General features: G+C 39.7%; 1 protein-coding gene across 1 annotated transcript; it reads right to left on the bottom strand.

The window, feature by feature from the left end:
* mfsd14a2 (major facilitator superfamily domain containing 14A2) lies at positions 1–22,037 on the bottom strand. The gene is made up of 12 exons (XM_050032427.1): positions 21,792–22,037; positions 18,599–18,694; positions 14,938–15,000; positions 12,126–12,253; positions 11,874–11,988; positions 11,425–11,643; positions 10,441–10,554; positions 9,362–9,433; positions 8,122–8,234; positions 4,988–5,085; positions 4,329–4,486; positions 1–3,565 (listed from the first exon to the last, which is right to left on the bottom strand). Exons 1-12 carry the CDS (start codon positions 21,873–21,875, stop codon positions 3,353–3,355), a joined length of 1,473 nt encoding a protein of 490 aa, XP_049888384.1. The 5' UTR covers positions 21,876–22,037; the 3' UTR covers positions 1–3,352.
* Between the last annotated feature and the right edge of the window lie 1,819 nt (positions 22,038–23,856).

The following is a 23,856-nucleotide window of genomic DNA, read 5'->3' as shown; positions in this document are numbered from 1 at the left end:
AAACTCAAACATTTCATTGTACAATAAACCTTTAATAAATAGTTTGTCATTAGTTTCCCATATTTACATAATAACCACCATTTACTTATGTTGCCATACTCATTTCTTGGCTAATTTTAGGCACACAGAGAGGGGGTTCAGGCCACAAACCACATCGTACTAAAAACAGGAGTGGCTAGCAGGTAAGTCTTGAGAAATATAGAATAATAATTGCACCATACAACCAAATAGACCAAGAGGTGGCCGTCTCCTTGAGCAATAAATATATACATTTGCTGTACGTACAGGTGATTTTTGTACATTTACAGTCATCTGCTTGGAAGCTGTACGAGTGCACGTGGGGCTGGTGCAGAATCTTACCAATTTGAGTAGGATCTGAATTCATGGGTTCACCAATGTGTTGGTCCGATAAATGATAAATTAAAAAAAAAAGTATGATATTCAGATTAAATCAACAACAATGGCCTCCTGTCTCGTAACACCCCCTCTGAAATAATAAAAACTATGACAGGTTAAGTCAAAACCGTCGAGGGGTATAGTGTGGTCAACATGTACAGCTTGGCTTGGAACATTCAGTGACTTCTGTTATTATCTACTGATAAACCTGGGAAATATATCAAATGTAACTAACCACGGTGAAATGCTTGTTATTCAACGGAGATCAAGACTGAAAACAGACAAGATGGACATTCGATAATTTACCATCTAGCCACGATGTTGAATAGATTCCTAAAAATGACTGGATGAAGTTTTAAAAAGCTATAAAAAAAAAATAGCATTAAAACTCAAATGTTCAGTCAAAGAAATTAAGACAAGAGAACACAAAACAAACAAAATATCCATATCACTCAAATGCACACATACACACACAGTATGAAAAATCAAAAAAAAAAAAAAAAAAAAAATTGGCACAAAATAAATGACATTTGTCTTCAGATCGATGTTAAACATCATGAAACCCACTGTTAGCTACTGATCCGTATCAGGTTGTAATTTGGCTTTAAATGCACTTGAGGCATTTAGAAATTAACTTCTGGAAAATCACAATAAGGATCAATTTACCAGTTGCTGATGCAGTATGTGAAGAAAGGGAACACAGTGTCACTGATGTGAAGCACCAAAACCAGCTGCAGCCAATATCACCCACTTACTCAGACCTGCAGTTCATGTTCAACCTGCGCCACCTACTGGCAAGAGAAGTAACAGCAGCAGCTTAGACCTGAAGACAGATAGGCTGATGTGTGCCATCCACAAGCAAGAAAGGTTACATCTGCTCTCCATTTAAGGTTTTACATTTTGCTACGTTTTAATTGTTAACCCGATCATATTTATAAATGAATTCTGGGACACTGTCAATGCTCTGAATGTCACTGTGTATCCTCGGACCTAAAGTGCTGTCCGCCTGGTTGCTTTGCATGTTTATATTTAGATTTCATGGGTTAGAGAGGACAAAAACTGTAATTTTAAACTGTTTTATGCTTGCTTGAACTTTTCTTTAATTCTTAAAACCGTTTTTCTTAATACCTAGTTTTTTATGAAGATATTTATTTAATGAGTATTTATTTTCTGTTTTAGCATTGATTGATTAGGACGCCTGCACCGTTATCCCATGTTTTTAATGAATAAATATATATAATCTAAGTTGTAAGGTGTTTTTGGAAAATGTAAAAACCTAAAACTCTAAAAAACAGGCGCTTTAAAGAAAGAAAAATGTGCCAGAATTGGTGCAGCTGTGACCTTCCTTGCCCGTAGAGAGTGACAAACATTTTTAGTTACCAGTCTGAACCACTGCTGAACTTTGCCCCCCTGTAGGTGGCGCGGGTGGGCGTGTGCAGAACAGCTCTGAAAATGTCCAAATGGCTCCCTTTTGTGGAGAATCAAAAGCCTTTTAAAAGTGAGTTCGAGTCCAGCTCCACGAGGTGCTTCACATCTGTTAGTTATTGTTAGGCAAATATGCGGTGCCTGTTAACAACGGTTTGTATGGGAGCTTAAATGTCAGGGACTCGGTGAAACGGTTCCATTGCTCATATGACCACTGTCGAATTCTTCATCACACTTGACCTTTGAATTATCTGCTGCAGCAGCATGAGTGATATTCTGTTTCACGTAATGATATTAAGTCAAAGACTCCGCGTTAACAGTCAGTGCCAACGCTGACACATGCTGATAGCAACGTTCTAGCTCCAAGTGGTCCAGAGGCTTTTAAAATAAAACCATGGTTCTGTTTAGCCTTAACCCTGATGATGGTGATACATGTCGGAAAACAAAGTAACAAGGAAGGGCATGAAAACAAAAGGAATAAAGAGTGTGTAACGGCTCCGATGGGAGCGATAGCGTAAGATTACAGAGCCTTTTCAGACCTCGGTCTTCATACAGGTTACGTAATTAATATATATATTTATATATATATTAAGTCACTTCGAGGCAACATTTGTTTCTTGAATAAAAACTTGAAGCACAGCTAGCCTTCAGTTGGAACAGAGAAAAATATACAACCCAAACTGTACTACTAATCTAGAGAATGGCAAGTAAACATTGAAAAACAGTTTCAGCTAATAAAGTGGTCTCTCTCTCTCGCACACACTTCTCTCTGTAAGAAGTGTGATATTTAAATAAAACGTGGTCTTACGAAGCTTTTTATATCTGAACTGGTTGACCCATCCTGACCTAGATTAGGCAGCGCCTTTTCAAACACTGGTTTGCAGAGAGACTCCCCTCACAGGTGTACAGTTGCTGCAGTGCATTCAGAGGAAGAACTGTGTTCCCTTCTCGGACGCTTCAACAGAGCTGTGAGCATCAGGACAGAAGTTAGCTTGTGAAAGACCATTAGACAAGTGCTCAACTAACTGTTTGTTACACTCTCGTAGGACAAACAGACAAAGTTGCCACTGCACTGGCTACAGAGGAATATGAAGAATCACACAGGGATTTAGTAACATTTGAGATCTACCCCACTCACACTCTAAACCAAAATCACTTCGGTTCTGTTTTGCACCAGGAGGGGGGCAAGCTGTTGTATGCTCCACTCTGTTACTGCTTTATAGAAACCAAGAATAAGAGTCCAGCTCAGCCAAGTCACACACACCTTTCCACTGCAGCCCAAAAAAATACTCAACACTCTCTTTACACAGGGTCTTTAGAGAGTCCTCACAATACCCTGCTTTAAAAAAAAGAAAAGGGGCTGCTAAGGAAGGAGTGCCCACTTTTGTGCTGTGGACACAAACACCTCTTCATGGCACTTGAGTCTGATGTGTGCCTGAGGTGAGAGTGTGTCCATGTGGTAAAATGTGTGTATCTGTCCGTGTGTGCGGGGGTGTCGGGTCGGAGCGCTGTCTGCCCCCCGTAGCTGTGGTTATACACTGCTGTCCTCCAGCAGTGGCTCCTTGCCCTCGGCCCCGCTGCCTTGAGGGCTGTGGGAGTGACTCTGTGCCCCGTTGCTGTGCTTCTTATAGGCGCCGGGCCTCATGCCGGGCCCCGTGTGCTCTGGGATAAACAGGGCCACCAGCAGAGACAGCAGCACTGAGCATGCACCAAACAGGAAGGGAGGGCCTGGGATGATGGCACTCTGAAGACACAACAGAAGAAATATTTTAAGTTCAGCGACAAAATGTGCATAGGCCTGTCACCATAATTCTGTTGTCGACTTATTCTACAATTTGTGGACATGACCTTGATTTTTTTGCTGCCCGTTTTGTTTACATGCATGTTTGCTTACATAAAAAGGTCATTAACAGTTTAGCCAACATGATGCACGAGTCCGAAGAATAGCTTACTGGTAACCGGCAGCTGCCATTTTGAATGAAAGAAGCAAAGTCCTGATAGTCTTTAACTTGCAAACCCCTGGTGAGGAGCCAAAAGCTCTGTCGTTTGTAATTTTACCCTCCAACAACTTCATCTTCTGCTCCATAAATCCACCAGCAAACTGCACAGCCCCACAAACCGTCCAACCCTGGGAGCCGACACATTGGCCAGCTTATGCACTGACTGTGTTGTTTCCGGAACTTCACTAAGCTTATCTATTAGTCGCAAGAGGCATCACAAATTTTATTTATCTTTTGCCGACCAAATTTTGTGCACACTGCAATGCCACGCAGCTGGTGGCACAGGTCATTGCTCTTTGACAGGGTGTACTGTACTTGCATTATTATGCTACTATATTATCACTATATCAGTGGCATAAAATGGCCTCAAAATGACAATAATGACAATTTCTGGGACCACATATCCTCCAACAAACATATATCATATATCCGATATGTATTGTCTCACAAAAGTAGTTATCGCGAGAGGTATGTATGTGAAACTTGTTATTTGTGTGGTGCAACTACCTCGTCAGTGGGGTTGGCCATGTTGGGTTTGGCACCTTTCTCAGAGCCGTCTGTGTCAGTCAGCTCCACGTGGAACAAGTAGAAGACAAAACCGTAAAGAGCAGGGCCCAAACCGTTACAAAGGCCCCGGATTCCAGTAATCATCCCCTGGACAACACCTACAGGCAGACGGATATAAACACAACACTGTCAGGAAAATCTCAAATAGATGCAGCATTTCAGTATCAACTGTCAGCTAGCAGCAAGACATCTCTGTTCGGACAAACAGGTAAACAGCAGCAAAACAAACATTTACAGATGCATGCACTTGTGTTTATCCCTCCTCTCTGTAGTGTGCAATGCTCCAGCACAGAAGGCCTCTATGTCAACAAATGGAAAAGGCTAGGTTCTGAACTTCAATACTTTGAATATACTGACCAAAATGTCTGTCTTGCACCTGGAATAGAAACTGTATAAAAAGGTACCTATATGTGGCGTTGAATGCAGGGTCAAATTCTTAGTTTTGTTCACCTATATGTGATCAGACATCAATAATTTAGCTCATTATAGACCATGTTTCATTTCGGCCTAAAGTTCGTACACAGCACTCTGTGTCAAGACAAAATCAAACACTGATGCTTGATTGTTTTATCAAATAGAAAAAAAGTTGAAAAACGTACCTTGTTGATCGGGGTCTGCATTACGGGACACGATGGCGCTGATGGCAGGGAAAGTGATGCTGGACATGGCTGCAACAGCTCCAGCGGCCCACATCATCCTACAATCAACAACACACAATTGTTAAGGATTAGGCTCGCTGCAGTAGTCTGTGTTACATGGTGTGACGCTGTTCGGCTGTTGTTTTGCTTTTGGTTTTATAGAAATAAAACCCATTTAGTTCATTACTTGTGAATTAGCATCCACACAAAGTCCACAGATACATAACCCCTCTAATTCATAAAATACAAAGTGTGCTTATCAATACTTAGTCTAACGAGAGATGCTACCATTAGGAACCGAAAGGTTCTGCTCTGTACAGCAGCAGAGTCGCTGTAGATTTCACTCGTGACAGGAGTAATGAGAGTTGACAGAGAAGACAATGGTGGAGGTTTGGGTGTCAAATAGAAAAGCAAAAGCAACTGTTTGACAAGATTTGATTTGAGATACAACTTACTATCCCTGTAATGTTTTATCCACAATTTAGTAATAATCATTTTTTCACTCATTCTAATTATTAGGGTAAAATAAATTGTTTGTTAAAAGTGTTTGCTTGAGCCAGTTGAATGAACGCTACATATGCATGCTTATGCAAATAATCAGGATGGTTCCACCCCCGCCTCATTTTGAGCCTGGGAAACCCTGAAGCCTTAAATTCATATAGAAACAAACTGAATGAATATAAAAAATGGGATCTGTAACCAAACTGCAACTATAAAACAAGTCCAAAATGTCAAAGCTAATTTTAGAAACAGCTGCACATCCCACTCTATGTATGAAATCTAAAACCACGACAATAATGGCCAGTCATATGTTTTCCGCCATCACTTGACTTTTAATGGTCACCCTAAAAGGTAGAGGCATTAGGTGTATAATGGATACTGTTTATTCCTTTTGTGACCATTGAGTCAACAAAGACAATCACCCTAATGCATAATACGGCCAAATTGACCTTTATTTAACTTAATTTCCTGGGTACTGACGAGAGCAGAGAGGAGACATGTTGTGAATGTTTTCCCTCAGATAGTGTGGGTCCCTCTGCCTTGCCCTCCAGGCTGAAACAAGAGAAACTTGAGGAGTTGTTGTTATGATCTCACTTCAAGGGAAGTGAAACTGGTAAGGTGACCTGTGTGTATGGGTGGTGGTTGTTTTGTGGAAGCAGCTTCTCCTCATATTTTCAGGTTTCGAGTGAACGAACAAACAAAAACCTTTTTTGTACAACTGCTTTCAAAAATAAAATTTGAAAGGCAATGAACCTCAATCTGTAACTTCCAAGACAGTACAATGCCTGTTGTCAAAACCTTTCAACCTTATATAGACAACACTGTACTGAAGCCTTCAAAGAGCTTCAGTTATCAGATTACAGTGTCACCACCTAGCAGGTGGCAGTACTATTGATTAAGGCTGTGCTCCCCTCTAGTGGTTTGTCAAGACATTACAACAACTGAGCATATCTAACTATAAAGCAAGGAGTCTCTGTCTGCCCTTCTGTGTGTCCTCTGAATATCTCAGCAAACATTCACCAAATCTACTTCACACTTGGAGAGTGTATTTCTGGGGAGCCAATGTTGTGCCTTTCTTGAATTTGGTGCAATTTGGACAAATGACATGTTCAACATTAATAAACTTTGAATAAACAAGCGAGGAGCGCTCTGTCTCTGTGTAAAGGTGAAGGCGGGGCATCAGGGCTCCACAGAGAGCAGACTATATGCGGAGCATGATATGTCTCACCATGTATAATTCACTGTCTTTCTGATTGGGAGTAGATTTCTGGTGTTTTCTTTGCCATATTAACTTATAACCAGGGAGGAAAGGAGGCTGGAATGGGCCAGTACTCCAAATCGTATGACTTGAACAGTTTTGTCAACTCTTAAATTACTTTATAGTCCTTACACTATTGAAATAAATCATTTGTTATACATTATGTCAGGTGTTTATCATTTCTTCCTACACCATACAGGTGTTAAAAAAAAGTAATGCATGTGTTCAGGGATGCATAAAGCAGGGGGCAGGAGGAGAATAATAATAAGCAATGAAGGAAGGCACAATTTAGGTGTAGGAAGGTGGAGCTTTCAACTCTAATATACTGCTGGATAGTTTAATGAATATAATAATACATCACATTTTACTGTTATATTTTGTGAGTAAAATCTGAATGTGCAGTGTAACCAGTAATATGTCCCTGTCAGGTAAATGTAGTAGAGGTACACAGTAAGGAAGTCATATATAATTGAGTTTCATATTTCAAGAGCTTTGGCAGCCTTTTGTAACTTATTTTGGGGTACGACGAGTAAAAATAAGCGACATAATTCAATTTTTCATACCTACACATCATAATGATTCTGTGGTTTGAACGTAGGTGTATTGCTCGCAACCCAAAGCAGCGCAGTGTGAGTGTGAAGTTGTGTGGATGAGCGGTCTTGAGAAAAGCTGCAAGCAGCAATACCACAGGCCAAACAATAACAGTTCCTTTTCGGAACAGGCAGGTTTTAAATGGGGACTGCACCAGTTAACAAGGATTTCCAATGAAAAAAAACAACAACAAAAACTTAGATTAAATTAATTATGATTATAGATTCTGGTTGTTATCTGGCCGGGCTTCAGGTTTTCGGAATATTATACACATCTTCAGCAGATCTGACTTTTACATTTGTCATAAATGGGTACATATTTTATGATTTTTTTTGACATGAAAGGTTCAATTAAGAACAAATAGAAATGCTTTATATCTTGCCATACACAAGTTAAACATTTACGCCATTTTATTAGGGATGAATGAGCCACCATTAACTAATTCAGAGGCGTTGTGACTTCGACTGTGGTTTTACACCATGCTACAGGAAATGATTTGACATGTCACATGCTTCCTCCCTTCCTTGAATTATATTCACTGAGTGATTATTTCTTTGTATCACTAGTGCCTTTTGTGAAGCTTGCCCACACTATTGAACCTGAGCTGCAGATGCAGGCATGGTAGATCCAAACAAAAAACAGAATTCTTAATCAATCTCTGGTTCATAATGTGTGGAGTGTCTGTCCAGGAATAAAAGTAGTGGAAAGGTGCTTGTGTTAGAAACAAGGTGAGGAGATTACTGACCAGGGCTGAGAGCCGAAGCCATACCACGCCAGCTGGAGGATCTGGAAGCCAAGGCCGAGCAGGATTGTGTTCTTGTTCCCTATGGAACGCATCAGTATCCCCAACACCACCGTCTGCAGGAACACAGCACACAGGTCATACAAGAAACCTCTGAGGAGGCATTAAGTTACACAGCAGATAGTTTTAATGATTTTAACACTCGAGTCTTGATGCTAACATAGCACTTAAATGACGAGTTGATTAATCGATGGGCTGAAAATTCATCTGCAACAATATTTAAAACAAATGTGAAGAACTGCTGCTTTTCTTTATCTTCTGTGATGGCAAACTGAATAACTGGGTTGCTTTGGGGACAAAAGGCAATTTAAAGGCCCTACTGTTATTTCTGTCTGCTCTGTACACACATCTAATCACATGTCTGTCTATTCTATTTCTCTTCCCAAAGTTTCTTCCTTTTTCCCCTGCTAAAGTTTTAGGTGGAGGTTTTCTTATCACAACTGTGGCTCTAAAGGCCCAGACACACCAAACTGACGTCAAAGAACTAGAGGCGTTGAAGGCTAACTGCTGCGTTGCCTCTCGTCACTTGTGTCACGACCAAAAAGTTGCAGACGGCAAACCAGCATGTATGTTCTGAGCCTGCATGAGAGAAAATAACTCCCCACACCAGCAGGCAACTGTAGTCTGTACTCCTTATTCAAAACATGAAATTGGAAGACCAAAACGACAAATTCAAGGCACTAGTTTGCACATTAGCACCGTAGCACCTTAACACATGTAGAAAGAATAAGGGATGTTTAACATGTGCCAGCTCACAATAACACAAACAGTTACTGTTTCTACTAAATAGCTCAATGGCTAAAAAAATAATAATCTTACGTTCCTCACTTTGTTTCTTGTCTTGTTAACTAAACTTAACTGCCAATCTGAGTAATTTTATTAACTGATGGGCTCCTCTGTCTCCGACACCTAAAGTGCCAACAGTGTGGGTCACACAGCAAAAACTAGGGCAACAGCCACTTATTGGTGGACCAACACTGACCAAAGGTTAACCGTCAGCTTAGTGTGTCAGGGCCCTACGAACGGAGGGTGGGGTATGCTGTACAGACGTAAGCGCTGTGATGTAAAATTTGATTTGACTTTAACACAAAACAATTAAGAACACTACTCAAACTCCAAAAATAAGGCGAGGATGGCTCAATTTCACATGTAATTCTTTTGCAAAATTGATTTTTTTCAGTACCTGAGCTAGTATTGAGAGGATCCCCACAACAGCGATAAAGGCAGCAACTGTCTCTGATGAGAAGCCTATGACCTGAGGGTGAGAGAGCATTCAGATAACACAAGTTAGGACATGACAAGACAAGCACAGTCAGAGACAAGGAGACACCTAAAACACAGACCCATTTTCAGGAGACACAAAAGAAGAAGGGGGTTTATTTGTGGCCTCTTGGTTAGCATGTGTTGTTTACTATTTCACAACAAAAGGTGCGCCTCTCCTTTTTCCCCTTGTATTTAGGTCAAATATGCTCTCCTTTATCTCCTTCAATACAAGCAGCCACATGAGTAGGGGAGCTGCAAGGTGTGTATAATTTATGATAATAAATGTGGAGAGATATATGATAAAGCAACTTCGGCATAAAGGGGACAGGATGGCGTGTAGAGTAATGTTAGCTCTAACGCTCCACAGCTACAAGTCTGTCTTTTTCAAAATGGTAGCAGCAGAGACTGTGTGTGTGTGAGCGCGTCACACTAGCCCAACTGGTTCATCAGACACTATTTACACAAACTAAACTATCATCACTTGGAGCAGTTAAATAGATAACATCTTGTCGGTTCATCTCGAAGGTTCCAGCTGCTTCCAGATACTTCTGTGCCGCTGTGTAAGGACAGAGACCGTCTGTTTCTGGCTACTCGTGTTGTTGGAATACTTTGGTTTTCCTGTGGTAGCATTCTGCTGAGACAACTAATGAGTTTGCTCTACTTATTCACATGCTGAAATCGGCTACACGGCAAACTTGCTGATCCAATCTTAAAGCGATGGAGGAAAAAGTGTGTGTGTTGGGCATATCTCGCCCCTGGTTGTACTGAGATTTTTCCCTGAGCTGCAAAACAAAAGTGTGATGCTACAAGATACAGCATGCATACAACTGTCAACAGAGTTTACAGTTTAATCCTTAAATAACAACTCACATTTGGATGAGTAGGTGCTTGGCATGTGGTAGAAAGTGTGCATGATGCGTGTGAATAATGTTCATGTGTATAATCAGGTTGTTTTTGTGGTCTTTCTGGATTGTGTAAGCAGGTAAAGCAGACTGTTACCTGTCTGAGATAGAGGAAGAAGCTGGAGTACTGGCCGGCCTCGGGGAGGTAGGAGAGAAACACTGTGATGCAGATGAGGAGCACTGTGGAGTCCTGGCCCACCTTACGCAGAGACTGGTCAAGAGAACAGCAAGAATGGTTAACCTTGTTGCTGCACAGCTACATGATTTAAAACATGAACAATGTCAGTGGCATTTTTTAAATATTGACTTATCAGTGTCTCCTATTAAGCCTAAATAAAAAGATACCTCTGCTGCCAAATGTCCTGCCATAATCACAGTGAGTATTTTAACTGCCATGTGAGTAGGACAAGGCCTGTGGATTTTGGAATTTTGTCCATGATTTTGGAAGCAAATTATGAAGGGATTTTGAACAGGTAGAATGACTACAACAAACAAAATCTGTTCGATGTACATCCAATTTTCTTTGCCAATATACAAATTTAGGCAGCAAGGCGGTCCAAAATCATCTCATCAGATCCACACACTGGCAGACACACAAATACCACCATAACAGATGCAAGAAACAAGACTACAGTTGCTTTTTGTCTTATAAAGAACCATGTAATCCCTAAAGCTACAGCATTAAAATGTATTTATTACAAATAAGGGAATCTGATTATGCATCATGGCACTGCTATGCAGGAATTAATGACTGAATGAAAGAATTGTGTTGATTTTTTTTCCGAGATTGAAAGAATGTATCTGTGGGCAATGTGCCCTTGCACATAATTTGCAGCACTATCAATTGTGTTCCCAGCATGACGCTCTTTGCTAGAGTGGAATACATTAATTTTTCAGATCTAGTTTACTGTGAAGTTAAAGCTTCCACTCAATATGTTAACCTTAAATCGCTATCTAGCCCAACATGTTTTTATACCAATAGATACACTGATATCTGATGAAACACACGCGATCAACTGCTGTTTGATTGGAAACAACCTGTGCACGATACTAGGTCAACAAACAGTATGTTGTTGCCTACCGCGAAGGGGTCTGCCTGTTCCCAGGAGATGGGCGCTCCCCACGATGCTGGCCTCATTTTCTCCGGCAGCGACTCCGGTACAGCCACCAGGATGAAGCAGATGTCAAGCAGGGCAATGGCCGTGGCCAGGATCACCACCAAGGTGTCACCATAGGCCACAGACAGGTAAGCTCCGATAGCTGGGCTGGTAACCAGGCTGGCTGCAAAGGTAGCTGATACCTGGGGGGAGGGAGAGGCAGAGCTGAGGTGAGAAAAACAGGAAGTGATTGATCTTTCATGCAGTTATCTTTATGGACTGCTGTGACGATTGTGAGTTTTGAAAAGTGATTAACAAAATACAGATATGTTTCTTCACTGATAATTGCCTCCTTGGATTTCATAATCATTTTGGAGGGTGTTTTGTGACACATATTTTAAAAGGGGTCTGTTTTGGTGAACCATCTCCTTACCAAACCATATGCTGTGCTCCTTTCATGCTCTTGCGTGATATCCGCCACATAGGCAAAGATCACAGAGAAGGTGACGGCAAAGACGCCGGACATGGAGATGACTGCAAAGTACCACCTAAAAGAAGAAAGAGTTTGGTTTGTGAAGTTTTGTTAATTGGTCGTTTTGGTGCTGTAGCTTGTTCTGTTATCAGCACAGGATAATATGTCACCTGACTGAGTAACTGCACAGAGTTGTCATTGTCTTGGACTCACCATGGGCTGATCTTCATCAGTGGAATGGGTGCACACGTGAAGAAGACCGTTAGCAGCAAGAAGGATTTGCGTCCCCATACGTCTGACAACGCTCCAATCAGCGGAGCACTCAGAAATGATAATAGGCCCTGGAGAAGATGGAGAGGGGAAGATGGAGAGGACATGGGACAGAAAGGGAGGTGGATGTGTCAGAAAAGTGCTGTAAATGGATAACTTCAGTGAGGTTACCACTCATTTCGAATACGTCATGCACACACTCTGTCAACACAGCCAGTTTTGAAACCTGCAGGTTTGGTAGAGGGCAATGTACAAAACCTAACTATAATCTATGCATGATACTGGCTTTACGGCTAACTCTCAAGTGTGGAAAATTAACACCAGTCACACATCTCAGCTTTGCCCCTAGGATCTTTTCCAGCAGTGGTGCCGAAGTGCTTTAGTTTTATTTTGCACTGGTGAAAAATTTAGCATGTCTGCTTACACAAAAGGCTTTACACACAAATTTGTACACAGTTGTAGATGTCAAATGACATTTGATAAATTGCTCTCCATGCCCTGTATGCTGCATGCCGCTCCTACATGCAGGGGCAGATGTAACATTTGACATCTAGTGTTTAATCGATGTTGTTAATCAAACTATGCTTGTAAAAACAAGTGATGACTAGTAACAAGTAGAACATAGATACAAGTTACCTACATAGAAATGTACCAAAATAGTTTAAGAGGTTTTTTAGTAATGAAATCAAAACCATAAAATACTACAATTGATCCCAGACTCCCATAATCAACCCTGCATGTCAAGTCGCAGTGACAAAATGACTCAAATCCTGGAGAACTGCAGATGAGAAAAAGCTGGTCTACATAAAGATGCCACGTTGGTCGTGTGGGCAAACTACAGGACAAAATAAAGTGTGTACATGTAAACACTATCAGAAAACAAAAGTGTATTGCAGCCTCTACAGAAGTGCTCAGTGGTATGTGTGTGTGTGTGTGTGTGTGTGTGTGTGTGTGTGGCAAGTGAGGTCAGAGAGATGTGTGTCTGCACTCAGGTAAGGAAGGTGGGCAGGATGTCAGGTTAGCAGTAAACCATGAATACAACAGTGAATGTGTGTGACCTACAGTTTGTCGTAACCAGACCCGTGATGCTATTTTAGTGCGTAGACACACTGTCTTGTGGGTTGTGCATTATCTGATCAGCATTCAAACTACTTCGACCTATTGTAGGCTGATAACAAGTTGTAGCCGATCGATCTGAGCACCCTTATATGGGGGTGTTCAATTTATAATCCTTGTTTGTCCCCAACTCTAGCTGCTTGAAGTAGAGATAGTGAGTTGATAGAGTATGGTGAGAGGTTTATATGGCAGCAGTGCTATTCATATGCCGCTAAATACAAATGGGGGAAACACAGCATCTAGAACTCAACAACTTGTGCTTTCATTTGTCTTATAGGCATACTGACATGAAGGCAATCATTATCCTAACAATTATTTCTATTGTTTAGGCAATTTGAAGTATTTTATATGGACTGTGAAATCTGGTATCACTGGGCTATTGTAGCTGGCAGACTGGAGAGAAAAGATCTTCCTAATCTAAATAAAGACAAGGAAAAAAAGACAAAAACAAAGCATATAAGGCCTGCTGGTGGAAGGTTTGCTTTAAAGTAAAATCTGTTAGGGTGGGACATGCTGATTGACACATGAAGGCCAGAAACACAAAGGTCTTATCTTGCTAATAAGAGAGTTATTTACTTTTTTTTTTTTTGAAGGTTCATTTTTGTGTGACCACAAAATTGTATATGTCATCATAAAAATACTTTAAAAAATCTTGATAACAAAAATGATGTTTCTCTTTTAAACATTTATTTAATCTTTGTCAATTTTAATTCTTTATATTGAATAATTTCACCCATTATATACATGTTATATATATCGTTGAATATACATTAATATAATTTTATGATTCATTGATATGAATGAAAGTGGGCTGAAAATATATTGATGTCTGTAATCTTTTTTGTCCTAATTAAAAATATTTGAACAATGGGTGGTTTTTGGTGATTATTAATAAGTTTACCCACTCAAATAAGCTGATTCACAGAGTAAGTATTTCTTGCTCAGACATTAACAGTCATAATGACTAGAAAACAAAAAAATCTGAAATAATTACAAGAGCAAACTCTCCAGCTATCCTTAGACACACTTCCCTTCTCCTGATTAAAGACCATCAAGGTGCACTTGACACACTTCACCCTTGATAGTGCCTCTATGAGCTGTTCTGTGGCCAGCTGGGGAACCTGCTAGAGTTACTGGACAGCTTGCAGGTGTTAACATGTTACCGCATTGGTGTCAAGGAGGGCGTCGCTGAACATGAGCACACATGCTCAGGAAATCTTCCAAGGGCAAATAAAAGCAAGACAAACTGGCTGAAGAAGAATGTTCGTTATCAGGGCCTGTAGTAGTAAAAACCCAGACAGCACACAGCTGCTGACATGCCTATTTGTATGACTTTATGTGACCAGAAAAATAGATTTAATATTTGATTAATCTGCAAAAACAGTCATACAAAGAAGGTAAAAATTCTGCTATTGCTCATCTATTTCTTGTGAATAATTACAGATCAACTCCACAGTGCCCTCAAATGCTTGCCCTTCCATTCATTTAAAGTCATTACCTTTTGCACAACACAAAGATATTGCTTGCTATTGAGATAATGCAGCTGGGACTGTGCTTTTGGCATGTGTTACCGTTACACTGCCGTCATGATAGATTAAGCATCAACGTCTGTATCTGTTTGTGTGTACTGTTGTCTTACCTTGACACCATGGATAAGCCCATTCATCAGGAATGTGTGTTGGGGGAATGTCTGGTGTAATACCTGAACAAAACACACACAGATAACACCACATGAAACCACTTTACCCACACATACTGCATCACATTTCAAACAATGGCTGACACAGGTTTATGTACTTTCCAGAGTTAAACTACAACCAGGGAGGAAAACAAGTTTGACGCCACATGACAAAAATGTACCAAATAATAGAACTGAAATTAAGAGAATAAACAATTAATTAAATCACTGAGGCTGTACAAAAGAAACTGTAACAATATTTAAACAGACAAAGTGTTACACACAAAATTGATGCTTGACACAGGATAAAAACACTAAAAGTTAAAATAATTTCCAGTGCAGACCTGGCTGCCTCCAAATCATGACAGTTTGCTGGGCCCTGCTACTTTACTTGAGACATGCAGATCATAGCATACAGTATTAGTCATTATGCAAATTGCGTATTAGCATTGATCCCAAACATTTTCATGGACAAAATTTCAAAACTTTTCCATGACATTTTAAGGACCCATATTAAAATTTTCCTGACAATTCACAATATATAATACGGACATTTTTCCATCTCAAACTGCAGCACAATTAGAAGTAGAAGTGGGGCATAGAATAGGTACAGTATGGAAACTTCGGTATTCATGGCTCTACATGTTAAATCAAACTGTAACAACATTACTTTCTCTTATTCAAACATATCAAATTCAAACTCCACCAAATATGATTCCAGCTAGCTGGCATACATTGATTGAGAGACAGAGTGAGAGTGGGGAGAAAATTAAGAAAGGTACGTGATAGTAAACAAAAGCTGTCACACATCAAGAGCTTAGTGTAAGAGCTACGGAAAATAAATTTGCCGTTACATTATATTACCTGGAAAGTTATCTGTGGAAGATTCCATGACTTTCCCAGGCCTGGAAAATGTGGTTGTGAAATTATTAGACTTTCCGGGGTTGTCCATGACTGTGGGAACCCTGTATTTAGTAAGATACTGAATACATCCACCCATCTTTCCTCTCTCCATCTCCTTAAATAAAATGTTTTTACACATTTTATTTATTTATTTATTTTATTTGTAATATATTTCAAAGCTCTCACTTTAGCTGGTAAACTGTCCAAATTTTAGCTCCCACAGACTGAAAGGATTTAGATCCAAAAGTACCACATCTTTGACATTTGACTGAATTTTGACTATGCCCAGTATTACAACTATGCTGGTCTGCAGTATGTTCAAACACCTGTAGATAATCTGGTGACCTACTGAAAAGGAGTTAAATGCTTGGATCACACTGCAGATAAATATGGTTTAATATGTTACATTTACATATGTACTTAAGTCATGAATGCAACAGACTTCTGGAGTTTGGATTTAAAATACATTTCAGTAGTCACTGGCACATGTTTTATGTTCTGAGACGACCTAAATTGTCCACACTGAGCGATAACACTATAAAAGATAGAAATTCATCAGGAAGAAAAGAATGTAAAGTTGTAGTTCTTCTTACATCTGATACACAAACTCACATTTTCCGCTGTTTAGGCAGTCAAGTGACCTAAACAGCTCTCACTTTTGGTCTGTACTAAGTGGTGTCATGGTTACAGGTGACATCCATTCATCCAGACTAGCTGCAACAATGAAAGAGTAATTTTACCTGTTACAAATGATGTTCATTTCCCTCTGCTCTGTTGAGGGTGAACATTAAATCTTTTAGTAAATATGATTTGTCAAACAGTCAAACAGTCCGAGTGTAGCTGCAGAGACTGGAGAGCTCATTCAGTCTTCATATAAGGACCTGGCTATATACTGAGTAGCTGAGTAATATCAGGAAGCAAAATAATCTCAAGTCAGATTTCTCGTGGTTACAACATTTAACTTACAGTAAAATCCGGTTCTTGGTTTAGTCAACAAACTGCTTTGCTGAGAAACTGCTCTGTTACCCAACTGTGGTTGGAAGTACCCAGAGTGCGTACCCTGTCAATGCTGCACAATCCTCTACATGCTACCTTAATTGTAGGAAATGTTTACAATTTTCTTGACTCTGAAATTGGCAGTTTGATACTTATTTCCATCAAAAATAATGAAATAAAAAAAGTTTACTCTGTAAATGCAGCCTTTAAAAAGTGGACTTTAAAAAGCTTTTCCTATAAACACATTAAATGGAGAACTTTTCTGTTTTCAATGCAGTTTATCACTGCTGTCCCAAAAATAAAACGAACCATTGTTGAGAGTATTTTAGGATCGATACGGCCAGACACTGTGGTTCCTACAATACTGTATCTCTGTGATAATACAGAGGGGAAGGGGATTCAGACAGTCAAAATCTAAAGTTCAAAGTCCATAACAGTCAGTGTACAACAAGTGTGGAGAACCAGTGTCATTGACACTAGTGTGGGAACATGAAGCTTTGGTTAGTGCGTGTGGAGCTTGACTGAGACGGAATAACAGGATCTAGTTATTGTTTAGGGGTACAGAGGGAAAGCTCGTGGCATGGCTAAGAATCTCCTCTCTCCCACTGGGAGTCAGTTACTCAACACACACAGACTGTGAATGCCTAGTGACGACTGTTGCTGTTGGATACTAATGAAGCAGTGTGCTCATTGGGAGCAGTGAAGCAGTCCCTCTCATCTTCAGGCGCCCTCTGATTAGTCCAAAATGCAAATCCTGCCTCCGCCCAGGGATCTTGAGGGCAACAAACCCCCAGTAATTAATGCTTTACAAACCCCCAGTAATTAATGCCCAACAGTTACACATACAACCACCTCTTCAAACAAGACACTGCTGAAAAGCATGCGTTGCATAAGCCTGTCTGGTTTACATCATGTGGCGCACAGATGTTGGCTCATCATTTGTTTGACATATCAGTTCCTACCCAAGTCATTCACATCGGTAGAGAAAAGGTTAAAAAAAACAAAAACTGGACAGGATTCAGTAAATACCTTGCTTGGCTTAAAAAAAAAAAAAGAAAAACTACTGTCAGAAAAATGAAAACTATTTATACACAATCCCTGCTGGTATAAAATAAAGCATGTCATCACTATGAGTCATCTTAGCACTTCGCTTACAAATTAGATCTGTTTTTGAGGAAATGACCATCTGTGTTTTTAAATATTGGCTGATCATTTTCTCGTGCCAACGTTTTTCAAATACACAGGTTAAAAAGAAGAAGATCCCTTAAATAATGCTCTTCAAATTGCCTGTAAGTACATAAAACATGCCCCTCTGCAGTGCACTGAAGTGAATGTGTGGTGTGGTTTGCCTGGCCGGCATATGTGCTGTGTGGTCTGACAACACAAACCACTGACCCCCTGATAAGCCTTTTCCACAATGAACTGGTGCTCAGACAATACGACTGTTTGATGCCCTTTTCATATTTCTTAGTCCATTAGCGCTTGGCAAAACATCTGCCAACACATAGGCACAAAAAACAAAACTGCGTCACACGGGGCCTTGCTCATTTGATTAGGAATTCAATCATTCATAGACACTGATGGGCCTTGTGTGATTCCAGTCAATGGGAAATGCCACTCTTTGGCTGGGTTTCCAGAGAGGAGAGGTGTAGGCGTATGAATATATTACTAACCGTTATGTCAGTTTACATAACAGTGTGTGTGTGTGTGTGTCCAGGCTTACCGTGAGCATCGGGGTGGTGAGAAGACCCCATGCAAAAAACTCCAGGAAGATGACAACCACAGCATGGTAAACACTGGGCTCACCGATTCCCTGAGGCTGGGCGGAGACAGACAAAGACACATACAAATAGAAAGGGGATTAGCTGAGAGGCAACAAACATTATTACATGCATCAAGGTGCCTGTAAACGGTAACACATTAACAAATCGAACCTTAAACTGAAATCTATTTCAAAGCCAGACTCTGCATCACCTGATCCTGAGGGACAGCCCACAGTTAGGTAAGAGTGAGTAAGAAAATGAAACAGTTTTTCGCTCTGAACTTTTGGACGAAGTACACTAGGGGAAGTTTTAATTAGCCAATACAGTGCTAAATGTTTAATTAAACAAGCCACCAATCATGTTAGGATTGCTGTGACTACTTTCTTCCCTTTAATTGAAATTCTAATTTATATTTCCTCCATAGAGCTATTGACACCTGCTCACGGGAGACAATCACTCAGATGATCGGCAGTTTTACATGCACACAAATAATGTAGTTACTGTCAATAAAAAGATGAAGGGAACATTTTGCATAAGGAATTTACATGATTCATGGCAACTCCTTTAAGCTGAGTTCACAAACTGCCTGCAATATATATGTTGCCAAAATCAAGTGGTTTTATTTTTCATTGCTACAAGCCATTCTGCTTTTTTTCCCCACCAACTTACTACTTTCAATTATTCTAAAGCATGAACTTTGCTGTGCCTGCACAGTATCGAAATTGAGGATCCAAAAACAAAAAGCGACTAAGCTGCATACATTCCAAGACAAATTTAAAAGCATGCGATCACTGTGGCTCTATTAATCCAGTCCTACTTACACTAATTGTGACATTAATGTGAGCGAGACAAGGTTAAGCTGTTTACATGACATCTGCAATATCAGCTATATTGCCTTACTCTAACTGCAAATGAATTTTGCTTAGTGCTTGTAAATGCACAGACTGTGAAGCAAGAGAAGAGGATTACTTTAATTTCACATTTATGAAGTGTCACCTGTGACTTTGTAGCCTATTTACTGGTACAATATTTTATAAAAAAAGATTTACAATTCGTTATTATCAAAATTCAAAGTAATAAAGTAAAGCATTACATTTCACAGCCAGGAACCAAGCTGTCTAATCTAACAGGTAAAATAACTAAACATTCTTAGATATAGGTTGCTGGGTCACTCTAAATACAGAGCTTAATCTAATGAGAAAAACACAGATAGACACCCCTTTAACTTTAATACAAACCCACTCCCTAGAGAAGAAGTCACTTTACTGTTACACAGTGAAATCAATAAAAGTCTGTAAGATGAAGACAAAGTGTGATGGAGTAAGCGTGGATGCTGAGCAGGGTCTTCTGCAGGAAACACAACAAGGTGTGACAATTGTGGAGACTGTAAATAGGCCAGGGCCAACTTAACAAAGACACTAGCTGCTAGTTCACTCGCACATGTGGTTTGACATTTCCCCACAAGGAGAGGGTGAAAGCACCACAGACAACCAGTCTACACATCTGGGTATGACTGACTGGGGTGCAAGTGGCAAACCAGAAGAAACTCCCCCCCTTTTTGTTCCATGATACGTCTATGATCACACCACCTGCCTGAGTGAGAAAATGAGGAACAATCTGAAACTGCCTTACAATATGGATGTTGCAACTTCCTTTCCACTGAAACGACAACCAGCTTCATCTCTAGAAACCACATTTTACTATTGACTTGTGAGCGTCTGAGCCTATTAGGTCATTATGAATGGATCATAGGTTGGATGTTGAAAGTGAATTCTTAATGGCTGAGTGGTCAGACCTAGCTGCAATAATGCAGTAAGGCAATAACAATGATCTCAACTAAGGAACCCATCAGGAGAGAACCACATCATGTCAGATGTGTTTTTTCCCTACAGACACAAGGCCATCATCAGGATGACCAAACCATGACTGAGGGAAAACAACAGTTTCCAGTTCTCTTCATTAGGATTACAAATCTGTGAGTCTTCATATGGATACCCAGCATGTTTGCCATAGCTGTCCAACTGATTACATAACCAGCATGGATGCCTTGTTGTATTTATAACGATCCTACCATTCTCACTCTGTGCCAACACTCTAATTTGGGACAATCATCACTTTCACCATCTAAATGTTACAAACTACCAGAATCAGAGAAGACATAATAGTTGCCTATTTGATCTGTCTATTGAGGAAGCTTGATGCTTCCAGGTAAGTGCATTATATAACTATGTAGGATGGTTTCATACCTGGACTACAGGTGTCAATGACCCAGAGAAAGGACTATAAATGTGTCAGAAGCAACGAGCCCTGACTGATATTTAACCAATCTTTAGCACCATATCCCCCAACAGCCATATTGTAGGCTGGCTAGCTATAAGAAACGTTACATTACCCGGCTGTCTTGGCAGTGGCAGTCAACATTTTAGCTTCCCTGGTATGTTGACTTAAATGTCATGTTTGCTTGTTTTCAACTAGCATAACTAACCCCTGTTTAAGTCTTGCCTTCGCCCTTTTACAAACCACATTATTGACTAACGATATCTTACGTTGTCTGACAAGTTACCTAACTTTGTCTCTTTAACAGTTAGCTAAGTACCAGTACCAAAAATAGCTTAAAGCCTTTATTAAATTATCCGTTTGTTACAACAGGCTAAAAATAACCCCAATTAACGTTTAACACATATGCTAGTGAGCTAATGTTAACCTAGCCCCAGTTTGTGCCTGATAGTGATGCACTGTCACACGTAAATTCTACAAGACTTTAGCAAACATGAGAAGCGATTAAACATTACGTGTTAGCTTATGTTGGATGAGAGAATAGTCGTGGTGTCTGAATTACAATGGAAAGATAAAGAAAAACACAGCCAGCGTTGACATTAGCCAGCTAGCGTTACCTGAGCTGACGTGTAAACGACTAGCAAACGTAGGCCGCTAACATTAGCCAATGCTAGCTCGGTTAGCTAGGCGGACCCAGCTAACGGTTAACATTATCGCCAAGGGAAACCCTCAAACACAGAAAGCTATAAACAAATACCGCTAAGACTGATACATTTTCATGACATACACAAGGCTACTGACTAACTTCGGCGGCTGAGAGCCAGTTTAGCTCCGCGGCAAGCTGAGTTAACGAAGATAAATAAATATTTAACTCACACTTCCTCCATCTTTTATTATAATTTTCTTTGCAAGAAGAATGCTGCGGTTCAGCCGCTTTTTCTTCTTTTTCTCCCCCGTCATTGTTAACTTATGTCCATTCTTGATGTCAGAGGGTCATCGTTGCACCTATCAAAACTAAAACAATCTACTGATTTCGGCTACAAAGCTCATAACACCTCGGCAGTCCGCTACAAGCAGCTAGCAGTGAGCTAACTAAATGATGATTTCTCATCCCATTCCCCACCTCACTTCAACCCGTCTTCCTGAACTACATGTGGACCCACCCTTCCATTGCAACGCCGCTCAGCGATTGGCTGCATGATGAGGGCGCAAGCCCAAACTGTGCGTCTGGTTGGTTCAGAGAAACGTTGGGTGCTATTGATCCTCCAATGGGGATTTGAGAACATCACACCGCGGGTTCGGTGTACAAAGAGGAAATCCGTATATGGTAAGTAGCTGTGTTTATCAAGAAAAATGGACAAGATGTACAGCTATTGCATAGAACCCAGTAAAAACAATACAGTAATAGACAACGCCTTTACTAATTATTCAAATGCAAAATGGAGGGTTGCAAGTCTTTTAGTCTCTGTTTTATTCAGTCTTTTATTTTCAGATTTGTCTTAAAATATAATAGTTTTTGACTGCAATAGAATTTCCTTTTCTGGTACCTGCTACTTTGGAACAGCCCACTCTATGATTGCACTATTTAAATATGTAAATGTGATATTTTTGTTCCTGTGCTCCTTTTTATGCAATTCTATTTATTCTTACTATTATTATTACTATTTTTAAATAATTTTAAGTCTTTCCTGTCTCTTATTTGCCTCTTTTCATTTGTTTTTGCGTTGTTTGTAGATAGAAAACCTTTTATTAAGTCGTCCTCTGTCTACAAAGGTACATCAGACATACGTTTACACAGTACAAAACAGTACAATGCAGGAACACAATGACAAATGATAAATGTCCTAATAGAGGACAGCATAAATGGGGATGAATATGTAAGCACCAGTTAAAATATAATGTTGAAATGACACAGAAATATGTCAGAAATGTCAGAAATATGTTCAAAAGTATAAAAAAATATAGCACACCATCAAAGTAAGCAATGCCTTTAGAGCTTTACACTTTATCAAATTAAATTGTGTTAATCCCTTTGAAATTAATGAGGATGGTAAAATCCATTCTCACCTGTTTTATGTTGTCACTGTTACAGGGGATTCAAAATATTTCAAAATATGTTGAATTATGTAGGCTCTCTTTCCATCTACACACATTTGGGTTTTCCCTAAAGATCATCAAATTAATTTAAATGTTTTGCACCTGCAATTAATCCATGTAAAACGACATGTTAATACATTCCGAGGCATAATATCAATCATTTTAGAGGATAATCAAGAACTATGGAAATTAGCGTCCATAAAACATGTCTCAGAGTAAATGAGTGATGCTCTCATGCAAAGTTTAGATTTCTGTGAAAAGAAAGTGGTGCATGATTAAAAGTGAAACCGTTTGTGCTGGAAACATGCCAGAGGGTGTGTGCAGCTATGCAACTGTGGGAAATTTTTAGTAAGTCACTAAAAAAAAAGTTTAGTCTTGTGAAATGCTTGGTAGCGATCAAATCAGAGATGTAATTTCACAAAGAATGTCAGCCTAATTTAAAGTTTTCTGATCTAGACAGAGTAGTTACTATTTTCATTCATTTTCTAATTGATACAAAAGGCAGTTCTTTCTCTTTAGAACATCCACCTGAAGTACAATTTTTAGTTTCCTTTGTGGTATTGTTGCTCACTGATCTTTCCACAAATAATATTTCATGTTCTTTTTTTAAGTTGTGCTGTTTTTCATTTACTTTTTTAATCCTTGACCTGTTTTTTTTTAACAGAATATGGCATGATATACTTAAAGAAAAAATGTATTTCACTGCTGGAAAGGTGGTCTTTCAATAACAGTGGGCTGACTATGCAGTAGAAAGACACATTTTGAAATTGATGCTACATGACCAGAGAAAACCAAGGAAAAGGGCTTTTGCTCAAGAGGTAGAAAACCTACAACTACCACAATG

The sequence above is a fragment of the Epinephelus moara genome, chromosome 21 (genome assembly GCF_006386435.1).
Source record: "Epinephelus moara isolate mb chromosome 21, YSFRI_EMoa_1.0, whole genome shotgun sequence".
Lineage (NCBI taxonomy): Eukaryota > Metazoa > Chordata > Actinopteri > Perciformes > Serranidae > Epinephelus > Epinephelus moara.
Note: the sequence above shows the minus strand (reverse complement) of the source record. Positions and strands in the feature narration are given on the sequence as shown.